Raw genomic sequence first — 17919 nt, 5'->3', positions numbered from 1 at the left:
CTTAAGGCCACAGGTGCTGCATCATATAATGAAGTTGGATTCATCCTGGGTAAGGGAAAGCTTGACCCAAACCAAATCTCATAGTACCAAAACTTGAACTCAGTGCTACTGTTCTAGCAGTTGAGATGGCAGAGATGATAACAGAAGAACCGGACACAGAACTGGATAATACCAAGTTCTTTTCCGACAGGAAGGCCGTGCTCTGTTATATATTTAATGAACCAAGGAGATTCTATGTTTATGTTCATAACAGAATGCAACGTATCAGTTGATCAACCCAGAAGAGCTAACGGAACTATTTTCCTACTGGTATCAACCTGGCTGATCATACCACAAGAGGGTTCCAAATTGATCAACTTAACGTCTCCTTATGGTTAACTGGCCCAGCATTTCTTGCTGATCTTCACCAGGAACATCATCAAGGCCAACATTTTCAAGAGAATGGTTAAAGTCTGTGTTATAAGGTAGTAAGGCTGTTTTCAAGGCCAGTCTTTGAGACTCACCTTCTTTTGCCAAAGACAGTGAAATGATCATTTGAATTATAGTTTCAGTAGTTAAGTTTGACATCCTATGGCTGCCAGGTGGGGAGTGTTCTGGCCTCTAGAAACACAGTTTATTTTATATAAACATTATTTCCAATACATAAGCTGCTTTTTGTACTATTTTCTGTGTGGGTTAATTTGGATTCAATATGAAGCACACAGTGGAAAGACATGCATCTCCATCTCACTTTATTTGCTCTTGAAACAGCAATATCTGTGAGTTTTTAGTTTTTATTAATATTAATAAACATTTCATGGATGTATTTTGAGAAAAGTATTACATTTGTTGCTATTACCTAATGTTGCACTACAAATTTGCTCTTGCTTACATGGCACAGTTATGGAGTGTCACATGTGTGCATTATTTTGGTTAATACCAATTACAAGAATAATCACCAGTATTAGTACAAACGCATATTCGAGCATGCAACAATTCTATATCGAATTTGTTATGTCTTTTACTGAACTTTCTACAGTTTCAGAAGTAAGGTCTTATTAAAAACGCAGAAGTAAGCTTCTGTCTCCAGTGAATTTTGAGAAGGTGTCTGACTTACTGCACCCCTTTGCATATATAAACTGCGAAGGCAATAGACAATGCCTCAAAACCATTCATTAATCAGCATTGCATGCACCATTGATGATCAATATTTTGGTCTCATGCTCCATAAAGCACAATGTTTCTAAAACAATGAATCATGCAGAGATATTGATTTTCCAAGGGCACTGAAGAGCACAACGTATGGTTTCTTGCTGGTCTCTCAAATAACAGTTTCCTAAAGCCTCATTGCTATTCCTGATACTTTGTTAAATAACATGGATGTCCAGCTGTCAAGTCCAGTAATGGCACAGTGATATAATCTTGTTTAGCCTTGAAATGATATGACAAGCAAAATCACCAATTATACTTCTATTATTGTCTTCTCAGCTACACATATTTTTTTAAAAAGTCACAAACTTTTTAACAATTCCATTTTATTGCAATGAATGATTCCTCTTTGTATTCTCACAAATACTTCAATTGATTACACATGCTAATGATGAAGCCACATATGTAAATCTGAACATTAGAAATGACAGGCTGCTTGAGGTGGAGAATCTTCTTGAAAATGCTTTTAAATCCCTGCTATTTGCTTAACATAGTAGAGGAGGACATATTAGAGGTAGAGGATGTACGCTGGGTGAAATATGCCTATTGATCAAGCATTTTGAAGGTTTCAGTGTAACAATGGTTAAGAACCAATAGAAGGTGATGAAACCACCAGCTGAAATGCAGAGCAGAACTCAGTAATCTCTTCCCATGGGTCCGTGACAATAAAATACAAAAAAAACAAGTGAAGTGTCTGTAACCCAACATTTCTACTAAAGCTGGTAAAATGAGGCTCCTCTGGGGGTTCTTAAAAATTAACAAATGATCTGATTAACTAACAAAGGGAGAGTTTCTCAGAGCATAATGCGAGTAAACAACGTAGTCCTGGAAATATACTCTGAGATAGAATCCTTTTATTGTCTAACAAGATCATCTGCTATTCCATCTTCTCCCTGACTTTCTTAGCTATGTTTTTATGGACCTTGGGCTTCACTGAAATACCATTTAGTTGAACTTACTGGAGCACGAGCAGAATCAGAATAGAAATCAGAATCAGATTCAGAATGGTTATCACTGTCTTGTGTTACGTCCGTGGCCCCTTCTTTTTTGAGAATTGCAAGATCACTATTAAGTCAGTTCAGGAGACCCAGGAAATGAGAGAAAGACATGCAGAATCCACAAAGAGTTTGGAATATGTCCTGGCCTCCGAAAGGCAGAACCATTGATACCGGCTATTGTCTCTTGGAGACGGAATTGTGTATTGAATACTGTACGATGCATTGAAGCCCCCAGGCAATGAACCGAGGGGGGGTTGGTGGAGGGATTGCATCATCCCAACCTGATTGACATCTGAGACCCTGTGAGTCAGGATGAAAGAGGTCTGGGGAACAGCCCCTTCAGACGCACCAGAAGAAATGCTAGAACTCCTGTAACAGCGTAATAGCGAAAGCCGGTGGAAAGCTCACGTGCGTCCTTTTCCATTTGCCTCGGAATCGGTGGGCCTTTACCACGGAAGCACGGCTTTAGTTAACCACAAAGGGAAACCAGTCCCCAACAACTCTCGAAGGATTGACATCATAAAAAGAATGGGCAAGTTAAACCTCTGTCTTTCTCTCCAACCAAAAAGCTGCAGCTTGATTGAACTTGAGTGACTTTTATATTTCCATCGGACAATACATTATCCCCTAGACAACGATAGAGCTATTTCTTATTGATTATTATTATACCCATGCTTTTAGATTTAGTATTGACGACGTATATTATCTGTATGTTTGCATTGATATTATTTTTGTGTATTTTTATCAATAAATACTGTTAAAAATAGTGCCATCAGACTTCAACAGACCTCTCTATCTTTGCTGGTAAGTGACCCAGTTACCGGGTACGTAACACTTGAATGACATGAAGTTTGTTATTTTGCACCAGCAGTACCGTACAAAGACAGAAAATTGCTATTAACTACTAAAATAATAAATAGCGCAAAAAAAGGAATGATGAGGTGGTGTGCATACCATGTTCAAAAATCTGATGGTGGAGGGGAAGAAGCTGTTCCTAAAATGTTGAGTGTGTATATTCAGCTACTCTACCTTCACCATGTCGGAAAGAACAAGGAGGGAGCATGTCTTGGGTAGTGAGCTTTCTTAATGATGGTGCTTCCTTTTGAAGATGGTGGATATGGATGTGCCCATGAGGGACGGCTGAGTCCACAACCATCTGGAGCCTCTTTCAATCCTATGCATTGGAACTTCGGAACTAGACCTTGATGCACAAAATAGAATACCCTCCACTGTACATCTATAGAAATTTCCAAGAGTCTTTGGTGGCATATCAAATCTCCTCAAACTCCTAACGAAGTAGAGGAACTAGCTTCTTCCTGATTACATCATTGTGTTGGGCCCAGGAATCAGAAGCCAGGGAAAGAGGGGATGGGGATCATCTCCCAAGATCTAGTTTCTTGATTGTGCAGGAACTGGAATAAGGCCAGCAACACAGACTATAAGGCACTGATTGTGGACTTCAGGAAGGGTAAGACTAAGGAACCCATACCAATCCTCATAGAGGGATCAGAAGTGGAGAGAGTGAGCAGCTCCAAGTCCCTGGGTGTCAAGATCTCCGAAGACCTAACCTGGTCCTAACACATTGACATTGTTATAAAGAAGGCAAGACAGTGGCTATACTTTATTAGGAGTTTGATGAGATTTGGCATGTCAACAAATACACACAAAAACTTATATAGTTGTACCATGAAGAGCATTCTGACAGGTTGCATCACTGTCTGGTATGGAAGGTCTACTACACAGGACAAAAAGAAGCTGCAGAAGGTTGTAAATCTTGTCAGCTCCATCTTGGGTACTAGCCTACAAAGTGCCCAGGACATCTTTAGGGAGTGGTGTCTCAGAAAGGCAGTGTCCATTATTAAGGACCTCCAACACACAGGACATGACCTTTTCACACTGTTATCATCAGGTAAGAGGTACAGAACCCTGAAGGCACACACTCAGTGATTCAGGAACAGCTTCTTCTTCTCCACCATCCAATTCCTAAATGGACATTGAATCTTTGGACACTGCCTCTCTTTTTAAAAAAATATACAGTATTTCTGTTTTTGCACTTTTTAAAATCTATTCAATATACGTAATTGATTTACTTATTTATTTTTTTTCTCTCTGCTAGATTATGTATTGCGTTGATTATGCTAGATTATGTATTGCTGCTGCTAAGTTAACAAATTTCACGTTATGTGCTGGTGATAATAAACCTCATTCTAAAACTCACTCACTCATAGTTTCAATGTGAGATACGGCTATAAATTTTGAGCCAGCACCTTGGGCTACTGGTTCCCACACTGACAACAAAGTGTGGCAGAGAGATGCACAGCACTATGCAAAAATCTTAGGCTCATATATTATATATAGCTAGGGTGCATAAGACTTTTGCACAGTATTGTATTTGTTGACATGGCACAGTAAACAAGTTGGTGAATCTGGAGACAGCAAAGCATGTTGGGAATGGCAAGACTGGTGTGCCACAGGAGGGATGTGGGACAAGTAGCAGAGGAGTGCCAGAGGCAGGGGGTGGCATGAATGCAGACACACCACCCCTGAGACACCAGGCAAGGCCATTTAATTCCAAACAATTGGTTTATTGATCATTACAGAATGTGTCTCTGCTGCTTCCCACTCCCTCCCCTCTTCCTTCCCATGAGAGACCCATATCAAAATCAGGCTTATCAACACTCACATCATGAAATTTGTTTTTTTTTACAGCAGCAATACAGTGCAACACATAAAATTACTACAGTACTGTGCAAAGGTCTTAGGCTCCGTAGGTTTCTTTGACAGTGACCGTATTCCCAACAGGGATGAAATTCCACTCCTAAAGCTACACATGATCATTCACATCTTGAAGATACAGCTGACAAGATCCCCGCCCCCCTCCACTAGACCCCTCTGCTGAGATTCTCCTGTTGCTCGGCAGAAACACCATCAATGCACACAAGTATGTGAACAGTGCAAATGATCAGCACAACACACCTTTTGCCCAGCAACTGGATCAGGCTTGGGTCATGGAAGGTGAAGTCTGTCTTGATGGTGCTCATCAGCCCACTACCTATGCATTTAAGACTAATATCCTAAAGACTAGATGCCGAAGTCATTTCAGACCCTATGAGAGTAGTATTTATATGAAAGAGAAGATCGTAGGAATAGCCAAAGACAGCCTCTGCAGTGGTTGGCACATTTGTAAGCAACATGTCAGTGCACAGCCACTAAATCGGACAAAGTTAGAATCGTTCTTGCTATTCAAAGATCAGTGAATGCAGAGGATGTGCAGTGCACCACAAAGCTGGAACCTTTCCCAATCCAAAGTTACCTTTGTGAACCCAGTCACTTTCTTGACTAATAGGGCACAACTCACTTTAGAGGTACCCCACCGAATCATCTTTCTGAATGAGCAGCAAGTCACCAGTCTGCTCCTCAGAAATCACTGTGATCAAGTATGTCATCAAGAACATTACTTTCGAAGTGAGAAAGCAAAAATCTGTGCAGTAAGACTGTTTCAAGACTAGTCTCTGAGACTTTTCATTCTTTTGCCAAGGACATAATAAAATGGTCATTTGACTTTTTGTTTCAGCAGTTAAATCTGACTTCTTATGGACACCGAGTGTGAAGTGTTCTGCCTCCCATTCATTTTGAACGAATATCACTTCCTGTATACAATCTGCCTTTTACATCATTTCCTGCGTGGTTTAATTTGGATTTCAACATACAGTATACATGGTAGAAAGACAACGATCTCCATCCATTCTTCATTTGCTCGTGCAACAGAAATATCTGTGAGTCTTAAGCTTTCTTAATATTAGTCAATAACTAGTAGATGTACTTTGAAGGAAACATTATGTTTACTGTTCATCTCCATTAAACTACAGTTGCGCCACAAGTTTATTCTAGTCCACAGATTAGATGTAGAATGCAGCATGTATGTATTACCTTGTTTAATGCCTACCATGAGAATAATAGATAATATTAGTATCTTCAAGCACACAACTCTGTATTAAATCTAATATGTGCTTTACTTAACTTTTTGCAGTTTCACAAAGTTTTCTCATTAAAAACCCTGAAGAAAGCTTTTAGTTTGGGTGATTTTTCAGAAGGTTTTCAACTTTCTGCTTAGCTTTGTACAAAACACTGTGAGGGCTATAGATAATTCTTGCATAACAACTAAGTCTTAAGACTTTTGCTCAAAACTGAGGTTCAATCACAGAACATTTAAAAACATCACATCCATAACTTAGTCTCTAATCCTACAGTTCTTACTTTGTATATTCCATGTATGACATCAAGTTAGAAACAATTCAAATGTGAAGATAATTATATCTACAGTACATAAGGCTATTATTGTACATACACATGCCTCCTACATTGAGCCTACATCAGCCTTTGTTATTACAATGAAAATCTCATCATCCATCCGCACAATACATTCTTTCAAATTTGGCATTGAATTCAATTTCAAATAAGCAGCAATTCCAACCTTTGTATGCCACATTTCCAATATCATCTGGTAATTTCAAAGCTAATTCTCTGCTTCCACTTACCCCTCTAGACCTGCATCTGATAATTCATATATGCATTTACCATCCTCCTTACTCAATTACATCATCACTTTCTTCAAACATTCCTTTTCCCAGACACTAGTTCAGACCTTTTTTTTGTTTTCTCCACTCCCCCCTTTCCTTCTGCACCTCAAAACTTGTGTTATACTTTCTTCCTAGTTCTGAAGATCAACCAGAAATGTTAACACTGTTTCTATTTCTAAGTGTTCAGCAAAATATTTCCAGAATTTTGTTTTATTTCAAATTTCTCCCTTTTAGAAAATTCTGTCTAAAATTCAGATATTAAAAAAGACAGTTGAAAAGGTCTGCTTACGGTGACCCGATCTATACCCTCATAATTTTGTATACCTCTATTAAATCTCCTCTCAATCTTTTACATTCCAAAAAAAATAAAGCTATTCAATCTTTCCATATAACTCAGGTCCTCCAAACTGGCAACATCCTTATAAACTTTCTCTGTACTCTTTCAACCTTGTTTACATCTTTCCTGTAAGGTAGGTAACCAAAACTACAAACAATACTCCAAACCAGGCCTCATCAATGTCTTACATAACTTCAACGTAATATCCTGTCTCCTGTACTTAATACTTTGGATTTATGAAGGCCAATGTGCCAAAAGCTTTGTTTATGTTTCTATCAACCTGTGATGCCACTTTCAATGAATTATGGGCCTGGATTGCCAGATCCCTTTGTTCTACCTCTGTCCTCAGTGTCCTACCATTCACTGTGCAAGACTAACCCTGGCTGGTCCTACCAAAGTGCAACACTTATCTACATTAAATTTCATCTGCCATTTTTCAGCCCATTTTTCCAGCTGATCCAGATCCCCCTGCAAGCCATGGTAGTCAACCTCGCTGTCCATTACACTCCCAATTTTGGTATCACCTGCAAATTTGATGATTGAGTTAACCATATTATCATCTAGATCATTGATATAGATGACAAACAACAACAGGCCCAGCACCAATCCCTGTTGTACTCCACCAGTCTGAGGCCTCCACTCAGAGCAGGAAAAAACTACTACCATGCTCTGGCTTCTCCCAAAAAGCCAATCTCAAATCTAATTTACTACCTCATCTTGAATGCCGAGTGATTGAACCATCTTGACAAACTCCATATGACCCCTTGTCGAATGCCTTGCTAAAGTCCACGTAGACAACATCCACTACCTTGCCTTCAACTTTGCTGGTAACTTCCTCAAAAAAATTCTATAAGATTGGTTAGACACAGTCTACCATTCATGAAGCCATGCTGACTGTCCTTAATCAGTCCATGTCTATACTCATGTACCTGGATCCTTAAAAAAACCTTCCAATTAATTTGAAGCTTTTGCCATGAAGACAGTAAAAACTAAAGAGCATATGGCTTTCTGGATTTTTTATTAGCTTAAATTTATTTAAGATTCCTGATAAATGGGAATGTCAACACTTACAGGTTTTCTTTCAAGTTACGCACCACGTTATTCTGAGTAATGTTATCAATCTTTTACATTAGTGGATTCAAAAAATAGCACAGATATGAGAGAGAATCTTCACCCAAAAGTAGTTACACTTGTTCAATGAAATTGTTCATTACCAAATTCTCAGTTATGGACGCAGAATAAATGGACGACTTGTTCGTGACACTCACATCCTGGATAAGAAACATCCTCATCCTCATTCTGAGACTTGAGCTATCTGCTCCAAACCACTGCTAAGGGGAATTTTCTCCCCTTCTCACGAATGACATAAGAACTTAGAAAGACTTACCTCGACAGTGCAATTTCCGACTTCTGCCTGGCTATGGCCGCTGCCCTCTGTGCTCCTTCCATACTCCTCTCCACCTTCTCCCGCAGCTTGTTGGTCCTCAGGGGGATGAGGTGCTTCTTCTTGCCTTTGATCAGCACGTTGTTCTTATACTTGCCCTCCTCCTTACGGCCGTCTGGGAAGGTGGTGCAACCGTAGCCATGCCGCAAGTTGTCATGCCACTCGCCCTCGTACTTGAGGCCACTAGACCGCTCACTGACTCCATAGCCTGACCGCTTGTCACTCTTCCATTCGCCCATGTAGCTCTCTGTGGTTGTGGCATCAATGTCAGCCTCGATAGGCGGGAAGTCATCGCCACCACCTTCGCCCAGGCTGATGGTGGAGTTGGCATCACTGGCAGCGGAACTGAGGCCAGTTTCACTCTTCAGGAAGCTCAGCTTACTCCTCTGGCTGGCCAGTGAGCTCTTGGATTCACTCTTTCTAAGCTTGCCAAGCAGCGAAGCCCGCCGGAACAACCCCTTCCTCTTGGGCTTCTGCTCAGCATCGCCAGCACTGTGGAGGCTGAGTGCGAAGCCGCCGCGGGCCGGCCCCAGGGTGGCAGATGTGGCCGTGGCCAGCGAGTCGCCTGGAGGCTCGTGTTGTAACACAGCGCCATTGCTATGCTCACTGCGCAGCGAGGTGAGTGAGGTCCGCAGGGGCGAACGTATCATGGTGGCCATCCCAAATGGAACACTCTGGCGCACTCCATAACCATGCCGCATCCCTCCTGTGAACTGGCCTTGGTATGTACCTGGAAATGCAACCACATGATAACAACACTAATTACTCAAAAGCCTCAACTATGGTCACTACACCATTTAAAATCACTTGATCAGATAGTCGGCGTCCATGGGTGATGCTATCATCTAACAAAAACAGAATTATCCTGCGTTTTCCTCATTCTGCATTCTTGCAGGCAATTTACCTGCCATTATCCTTTGAAACAACCAGAGGGATGAAATTTACTCTGGAAGTGCATTTCTTTAACAACTATAGCGGAATATCAAGACACACTTCTTACTAGTTTCCAATTTATTAAAGGACGTGTGCTGACTGCTGTAGGTACAAAACAGTGAACCAAGTTCTATAGTAAAAAGCCTGAGGATGAATGTGGACATCCAGCATTTCCCCGGCTAAGTGACAGCACACAGCATCTTAGTACATTTATGAATGAATGTAAAATTTAAAGTTTGTTAGTTGATCTTTGCCACCAATTTCTTGAAGCAGTGAGAACAGAGCAACTAAAAAGATATCAGATTCATTTCAACTTTACTGCACTTAAGTCAAATATTTCAATTGCTTTAGTACTTGAAATTTTGTTTGGTTTTAATATTTTAAAAATTTTACAAAAAATTCAAATCATTTTGATAGAAAGCTTGGCAACCAAATGACATGTTTTTACACCAGCTTTTTGACTGATAGTTTGATCCAAGGCTTTCCACGTGATACTTCAAAAAACATCATGAATTCTATTGCATCTTTGGGTCACACTACTGGGAATTTGGATACTTTTTTTCAGCAAGCTTAAGTACCAAAATAAGAATTAGGAAAATATGTACATAAATCACCGTGAAGTATAGGTAGCTCACAAAATCTAGGATATTGACTTGACATGGATGCAGTCAGGCATTAACTATCTAAACACTAAATAGGTTGGAATTCTTTTTAAGAAATAGATGAAGGCTAACTTAAAAACTTTATTTAAAATGATAAAGGGATTTGGCAAAGTAGATATATTGATAATATTTCCATTTGGGAATACAAAACTAAAGATCAGCCAAGGTCAAGGTGTCACTAAATTCAAGAGATTGCTTTTCAATTGTAATGTGGAGCTTCTTTACTATTTAAGTTGATGATGCATAGAACATAGATATATTCAAATGTAGAGAATATAAGACTATAAGACATAGGAGCAGAATTAGGTCATTTGGCCCATCAAGTCTTCTCCACCAATCAATCATGCCTGATCATTTTGCCCCTCCTCAGCCACACTCCCTGACCTCCCTGTAAGCTTTGATGTCATGACCAATCAAGAACCTAACAAGCTCTACCTTAAATACAACCAACGACCTAGCCTCCACAGCAGCCTGTGGTAACAAATTCCACAAATTCACCACCCTCTGTCCATACCTGTTTTAAATGGATGCCCTTCTATCCTGAGGCTGTACCCTCTTGTCCTAGATTTCCCCACCATGGGAAACATCCTTTCCACATCTGTGGTCTAGACCTTTCAACATTCGAAAGGTTTCAATAAGATGCTCCCCCTCTTCTAAGCTCCAGCAAGTACAGATCCAGAACCATTGAATGTTCCCCAAATGATAACCCTTTCATTCGCAGAATCGTCGTTGTGGACCTCTTCTGTATCCTCTCCAAAGCCAGCACTTGTTTTCTTAGATGAGCAGCCCAAAACTGTTCACTATTCTCAAGGTGAGACTTCACAAGTGCCTTATAAAGCCTCAAAATCACAAATCTAATTTTGTATTCTAGACCTCTTGAAACGAATGCTAAAACTGCATTTGCCTTCCTCACCACTGACTCAACCTGCAAGTTAATCTTCGCATCTCAGATTTTTGGATTTTCTCCTCATTTAGAAAATAGTCTGCACATTTATTTCTTCTACCAAAGTGCATGACAATGCACTTTCCAACTTTGTATTTCATTTGCCACTTTCTTGCCCATTCTCCTAATCTAAATCCTTCTGCAACCTACCTGTTTCCTCAACACTATTTGCTTTTCCACCAATCTTTGTATCATCTGCAAACCTGGTAACAAAGCCAGCTATTCCATCATCTAAATCATTGACATACAGCATAAAAAGTGGTCCTAACACTAAACCCTGTGGAACACCACTAGTCATCAGCAGCCAAGCAGAAAAAGATTCTTATCCTTTTATCCCCACTTGCTGCCTCCTACCAATCAGCCAATGCTCTCACCATGCCAGTAACTTTCCTGTAATACTATGGGTACTTAACTTGGTTAGCCACTTCATGTGTGGAACCTTGTCAAAGCCCTTCTGAAAGTCCAAATATACAACATCCATTGCATCCCCTTTATTTATTCTACTTGTATTTTCCTCAAAGAATGCCAACAGGTTCATCAGGCAAAATTTTCCCTTAAGGATTAGGCAAGGTTATAAAGGAAATAAGAGAGAAAAACAGTTTATGGTGATAGGATGAGGTAATTCATGTGGTTAACATCAACATTTACTTGGACTAGTTGGGTAAAAGTCTATTTTAAAATTCTGTACAATAACTTTCATATAATTCTAGAGTTTAGTCCTTATTGTGATTTATATGCTATTAACTTTACTTAACATTATATATTAACTTAGCTGAATCAAACCATGTGAAGTTACTTTAAAGGGAAATGAATGAACAGGGTGGAGAAAAATTGAAACACGATTATATCAGAATCACATAATTCAGGAATCATATTATTATTTTAAAGCCTAATAGGTTTCATCATTTATTGTTTTTGAACTTATAAAAGGAGAAATTGATTTTTGCATGAAATACAATTCAGCAACTGGAAAAAATTAAAAATTAAAAATATTGGGAGAATTCAGCAGATCCACTAGTGTCAATGCATTGTGAAACAGCACTAATGCTTCAGAATGAGGAAAGTGAGAAAAGAAGCAGGATGAGGGAATGAACAGTAGAGAGAGGCAGCAAAGAAAAGATGTGAAGGTAACATCATTTTATAAAAGAAAACAATCTGAGACATTTAGAATTAAAAAAAAACTTGGAATAGAAGAATGCAGCTGTATCTGTGATGTAAGAAGGGAAAAAAAATAGGAGGTTACCTGAAAATGTTAAGTTCAGTATTAGTTTCAAGGGCTGCAGTGTACCCCTCAGAAAAAAAAAATTAAGTGTTTTTTACAAGTGTATGAGAACTAAAATAGATCAGAGCAGGAATGGAACACAGAATTAAAGTGATATGAAACTGAAAGCTCTGGGTCAACATTTCAAACAAAAAAATGGATATTCTATGAGGTAGTCATCCAACCTGTTTTTATTTTTATCCAGTTTATATTTTAAACCAAGAATACAATATATTAAACTGGAAAAAATACAAATGAATTGCTGTGACATTCAGATGTTGGGAGCGGAAGTGATAAATGTACAGGCATTGGATCTCCTGTGATAGTATGTGCATATACCTTGAGAAGGGGACTAAATCCGGGAGTTATAGAGAGAATGTTCTTTGAAATGCTGAAGATGAAAGATGTAGAATCTTGTCAGAAGTGGCTGACGTTATGGAAAACAATCCATTGAATATGGAGGTTTGTCCAATGGCAGACGTAAGTGAGGGAAATCCTACCTTTTTCTTGATGGAACATCGAAATAGAGATCAGAAATGTCCTAATACATCTGGAGTCATCATCTGCAAACAGTATTATCCCTAATTCAAATTTCTAAAATTGGTCACTCTTCTCAAAGTAAAGCACACAGACATCCCTAGATTTATCAGAGTCAGATGGTCTCTCATATCTAATAAGATTTCTGTGATTTGGTACATGCTCCTTCTGCCGGCAGTTTAAAATTGTAAGCAGTTAGAACAGGTTTTAAAAAAAGTATACAAGTTCCTAACTCGTAAATGCATTCATTTCTACATGACCTGAGTGGGGTTAAAATAGTGACCAATGATTCATTTACTATTCCCAATATTTCCCAATTTAACCTTTACAATATGTTCAGTCATCTATGACTTTTACAAGTAAGGAACCATTCTAAATATTTCAAAGCAAATACTGTAAGTTTTAATTTGGAAGTTAGTGACAAATGAAGCTGTTCAGTACAAGGTTAATAACAGTTATACAAATTGCGAAAGTGTGAAATACTTAAATTTAAAATAGTCCACTTGAGAAAGGAATGAAGGCAGTCAGTGATAAATCATGAACAATGATAATAACTTTTATTTATGGAAAATCATGTGACCACATTTCATATAACAACACAGCTCAAGTTTGGATGTTTATAGAACATAGAATAGTACAGCACAGTTCAGGCCCTTCAGCTCATAATGTTGTGCCAACCCTTAAACCCTGCCTCCCATATATCCCCCTCCCACCTTAAATTTCTCCATATACCTGTCTAACAGTCTCTTAAATTTCACTAGTGTATCTACCTCCACCACTGACTCAGGCAGTGCACTCCACGTACCAACCACACCCCGAGTAAAAAACTTTCCTCTAATATCCCCCTTGAACTTCCCACCCCTTACCTTAAAGCCATATCCTCTTGAATTGAGCAGTGGTGCCCTGGGGAAGAGGCTCTGGCTGTCCACTCTATCTATTCCTCTTAATATCTTGTATACCTCTATCATGTCTCCTCTCATCCTCCTTCTCTTCAAAGAATAAAGCCCTAGCTCCCTTAGTCTCTCATCATAATGCATACTCTCTAAACCAGGCAGCATCCTGGTAAATTTCCTCTGTACCCTTTCCAATGCTTCCACATCCTTCCTATAGTGAGGCGACCAGAACTGGACACAGTACTCCAAAGTGAGGCCTAACCAGAGTTTTATAGAGCTGCAACATTACCTCACGGCTCTTAAACTGTATCCCTCGACTTATGAAAGCTAACATCCCATAAGCTTTCTATCTACCTGTGAGGCAACTTTCAGGGGTCTGTGGACATGTATCCCCAGATCCCTCTGCTCCTCCACACTACCAAGTATCCTGCCATTTACTTTGTACTCTGCCTTGGAGTTTGTCCTTCCAAAGTGTACCACCTCACACTTCTCCGGGTTGAACTCCATCTGCCACTTCTCAGCCCACTTCTGCAACCTACCAACGTCTCTCTGCAATCTTTGACAATCCTCTACACTATCCACAACACCACTGTGTCACCTGCAAACTTGCCAACCCACCCTTCTACCCCCACATCCAGGTTGTTAATAAAAATCACGAAAAGTAGAGGTCCCAGAACCAATCCTTGTGGGACACCACTAGTCACAACCCTCCAATCTGAATGTACTCCCTCCACCACGACCCTCTGCTTTCTGCAGGCAAGCCAATTCTGAATCCACCTGGCCAAACTTCCCTGGATCCGATGCCTTCTGACTTTCTGACTAAGCCTACCTAAATGCCTTACTAAAATCCATGTAGATCACATCCACTGCACTACCCTCATCTATATGCCTGGTCACCTCCTCAAAGAACTCTAACAGGCTTGTTAGACATGATCTGCCCTTCACAAAACCTTGCTGACTGTCCCTGATCAGACCATTATTCTCTATACGCCCATAGATCCTATCTCTAGGAATCTTTTCTAACAGCTTTCCCACCACAGACACAAGGCTCAGTGGTCTGTAGTTACCCAGACTATCCCTACTACCTTTTTTGATTTAAAAGCAAAAAAAAAACAGAAGATGCTAGGAGACAAGATGAAATCTGTAGATGCTGGAAATCCAAGAAACACATACAAAATGCTGGGGGAATTCAGCAGGCCAGGCAGCATCTATGGAAAAATCTTGCCGAAGGGTCTCAGCCCAAAACGTCAACTGTACTATTTTCTATAGATGTTGCCTGGCCTGCTGAGTTCCTCCAGCATTTTGTGTGTGTTGACCAGATAATTTTTAGTGCTTTTGATTTAAATATAAATATTGTCCAGTATAAATGGACACTTATTTTTTGTGCATAATTGATGTAGCATTAGATCTATAATCTGCAGATGATTAAAGACCAATCTAAGAGACTGCAACTTCAACATGTGCCAATCCAAACTATGCACTAAAATTTCTAAATAGGGACTTGAAACTGCTATTTTCCAACTCAGATCTGTGTAGGGACAGCAACTATTCAGTATATGTATAAATCATTTTATGATGGGATAGAAAGTAACATATCCCAAGTTTGTTGATAACACGAAAATGGTGGTTTTGTAAGCATTGATGGAAGCTTTGAATAAATAAGAGAAGAAGTTAACAAACTATTGTGCCAAGTGTACTATTATCCTCCTGATATCCAAAAGGGTAGAACAGGGTATTTTACAAATGGTGAACAGTTAGAGGTAGTGGAGATTCAGAGACTTGCTGTTCATGTACTGAGATCAATAAATGCCACAGATACAGAGAGCAATTAAGAAGGTTAATTGAATTCTAGTCTTTATATCTAGAAGACTGGAGTACAAAGAGGAAAAATGATAATTAAACCATACCTTAGGAAGGAAATACAAGTTTGAGCAGTGACAATTTGCCTAAATAATTGATCTTCAAAGTTCAATTCATAGGAAAAATTATACAAACGGGCTGTATTCCCAGGAAATAAGCTGATTAGTAGTTAATACATTTTCAAAGTATTACTAAACACTAGGTGAGATTGGAAACATTTCTACTGTCAGCAGGTAATATAAATTAGGAACTCTGACCAACAGTAAACAAGGTATAGTTACTTGATGATTTAAATCTTGAGAATGTTAGATTTTTCATTCGAAAGATGTTGAGAGATGTTGGGGAAATGTAGGCATGTGGTGTTAAGGCACAGATAAACTATGATTGCAATGAGCATGTGTGAGGGTCTAAATTTTGCATCTTTATATTCCACATTCTAGAGGCCAGGGTAATATCCATAATGAAGGCTGACAGTTGTTTGATTTTAATACACTGGAGAATACTATATAAGCAAAAATAAAGATTGGGTCTTGTCCATGATGCTGTAGTAGGAAAACCATACATCCATGAATTGATTATATTACCGCCAATGAGACATGCTTACTTAATGCTTGATTGCCTTGATTTTGTATTACCAGCAGTACATAATACATTAGGGATATTATTAACAACTACTTAATAGATAATGAATAGAGTTTGTTACTTCTGTGATGTTAATTATGAAGTGTGAAAACTAAACAACATCTGGAATGAGATTCTAATTCATTTGATACATTATTCATTGTGGTTTTCAGGTTAAGTTGTGAATTTTCAGAATGCAGATTTTTGATATATTGTTGAAATGAAAATGGACGTGTCATCCAGCATCTGCTGAACTGGTTCAAATGACCAAAATTGTCCCCTTCTATAAACAGGCACTTACACTGACATTTCAAAATGTTATATTTGAAGTAACTTGAGGAATCATTCATTGTAATATTTTCAGTCTTGCTGTAATATAAATTAGTAATTTCTTTCAAAGACAGTCATTTACTGCAGTGTAATATTGCAGTTGGAGTTGATGCAGTGTGGTTTAGATAGTTACTATGGAAACTGGCCAACACCTCTAGCAGTATCACTGTTTAGTGCACACAGTACACAATGGCAAATCTGTTATGTAAGTTGGAATATTTAACAAATTTTGATGCATTGTTTAGCTATTACAATCACATGAAAGCAAATGTTTATGCATTCACAATTAATGGGAAAAATATTTACCGATTCAATTACTGATTTGTTAATGGGGAAAATATAATTTCATTTAACTACTTTAACTAATATCTGATTCTCAATATGTAAATTCAGATTGAGATCGCCAGCTGTTTAATAAACTCTGATGCTCACTAATTGTTATTTCTTTGATGCCAGGTCTAAATTATAAATCTGAATTACAAACATTACCTCTAACATGTTTTATTTGAAATGTTGGTTAGAGAATAATTTGGTCAAAAAAATAAATCAAGGTATCTACATTAGAATTTACTTCATAATGATCCACCTTGAATCATTATTGCATCTGATTACTATTGTGCATTAGTTTCCAGAAAGATTTGTATTCATCTTGCAAGCTGTCAATGATGACTTTAAGAAATAACTCAAGTTCTAAGTAAGAGTATCAATTGTAATTTCCCCTTTTCACTATCTATTTAATTATATAATTTCATAAGATTAAAATCATTGACATATAATTAACCACTGAAAAATATAGATGTATTTATGTACCATCTTTATGCATGCAAAGCCTAGGCGGTTATGTCAAAAGGTCAAAATCCAAGAGGAAACAATTATTTAATATAAAAATAGCAAGCTAGAGACTTGGCAGGAAGACAGCCCACTGTAGCTGCATCAAAACTCCTATTAGGGTAATAACTTTTCTGATTAGGACAAGAAAGTCAGGAGAGAATGAAGGATTAAAGTGAATTGTGTTTTTCTTCTACTATAGCACTGTTTAATAATTTTGATGTACTTTGAGACTGCTTCTTGCTGAAAAAATATTACACATTTAGTCAATCTATTCAACTTATAGATGAAGAGAAGAGATCCTTCAGGTATTGGAGGAGAATAGCTAAAGCATAACTCCTCATAAAAGAAAATTACTCACAGATAATCTGGATGCTATATATTTAAACAACCGTGTATTGTGTACATGGACTATAGAAAACATTTGACAAGGTGAACTTCAGAGAGAAAATTAAGAAAAATGCAACAGGAGGGAAAATGGGAGGAAAGAAACAGATTTTTGTA

The 17919-nt window shown here is 38.5% G+C and overlaps 1 protein-coding gene across 2 annotated transcripts in view; it reads right to left on the bottom strand.

Annotated features, from left to right (window-relative positions):
* The window catches only part of jph2 (junctophilin 2), a 165672-nt gene that overhangs the window by 144441 nt on the left and 3312 nt on the right, over positions 1–17919 (bottom strand). For both annotated transcript variants that reach the window (XM_059980571.1, XM_059980572.1), the window contains exon 2: positions 8491–9277. In XM_059980571.1, the coding sequence (XP_059836554.1) occupies positions 8491–9277 (787 nt within the window). The remainder of the gene's footprint in view (positions 1–8490; positions 9278–17919) is intronic.

Source organism: Hypanus sabinus, chromosome 9, assembly GCF_030144855.1.
Source record: "Hypanus sabinus isolate sHypSab1 chromosome 9, sHypSab1.hap1, whole genome shotgun sequence".
NCBI classification, from domain to species: domain Eukaryota; kingdom Metazoa; phylum Chordata; class Chondrichthyes; order Myliobatiformes; family Dasyatidae; genus Hypanus; species Hypanus sabinus.
The sequence above is the reverse complement of the archived record's forward strand: the minus strand, read 5'-3'. Positions and strand labels throughout refer to the sequence as shown.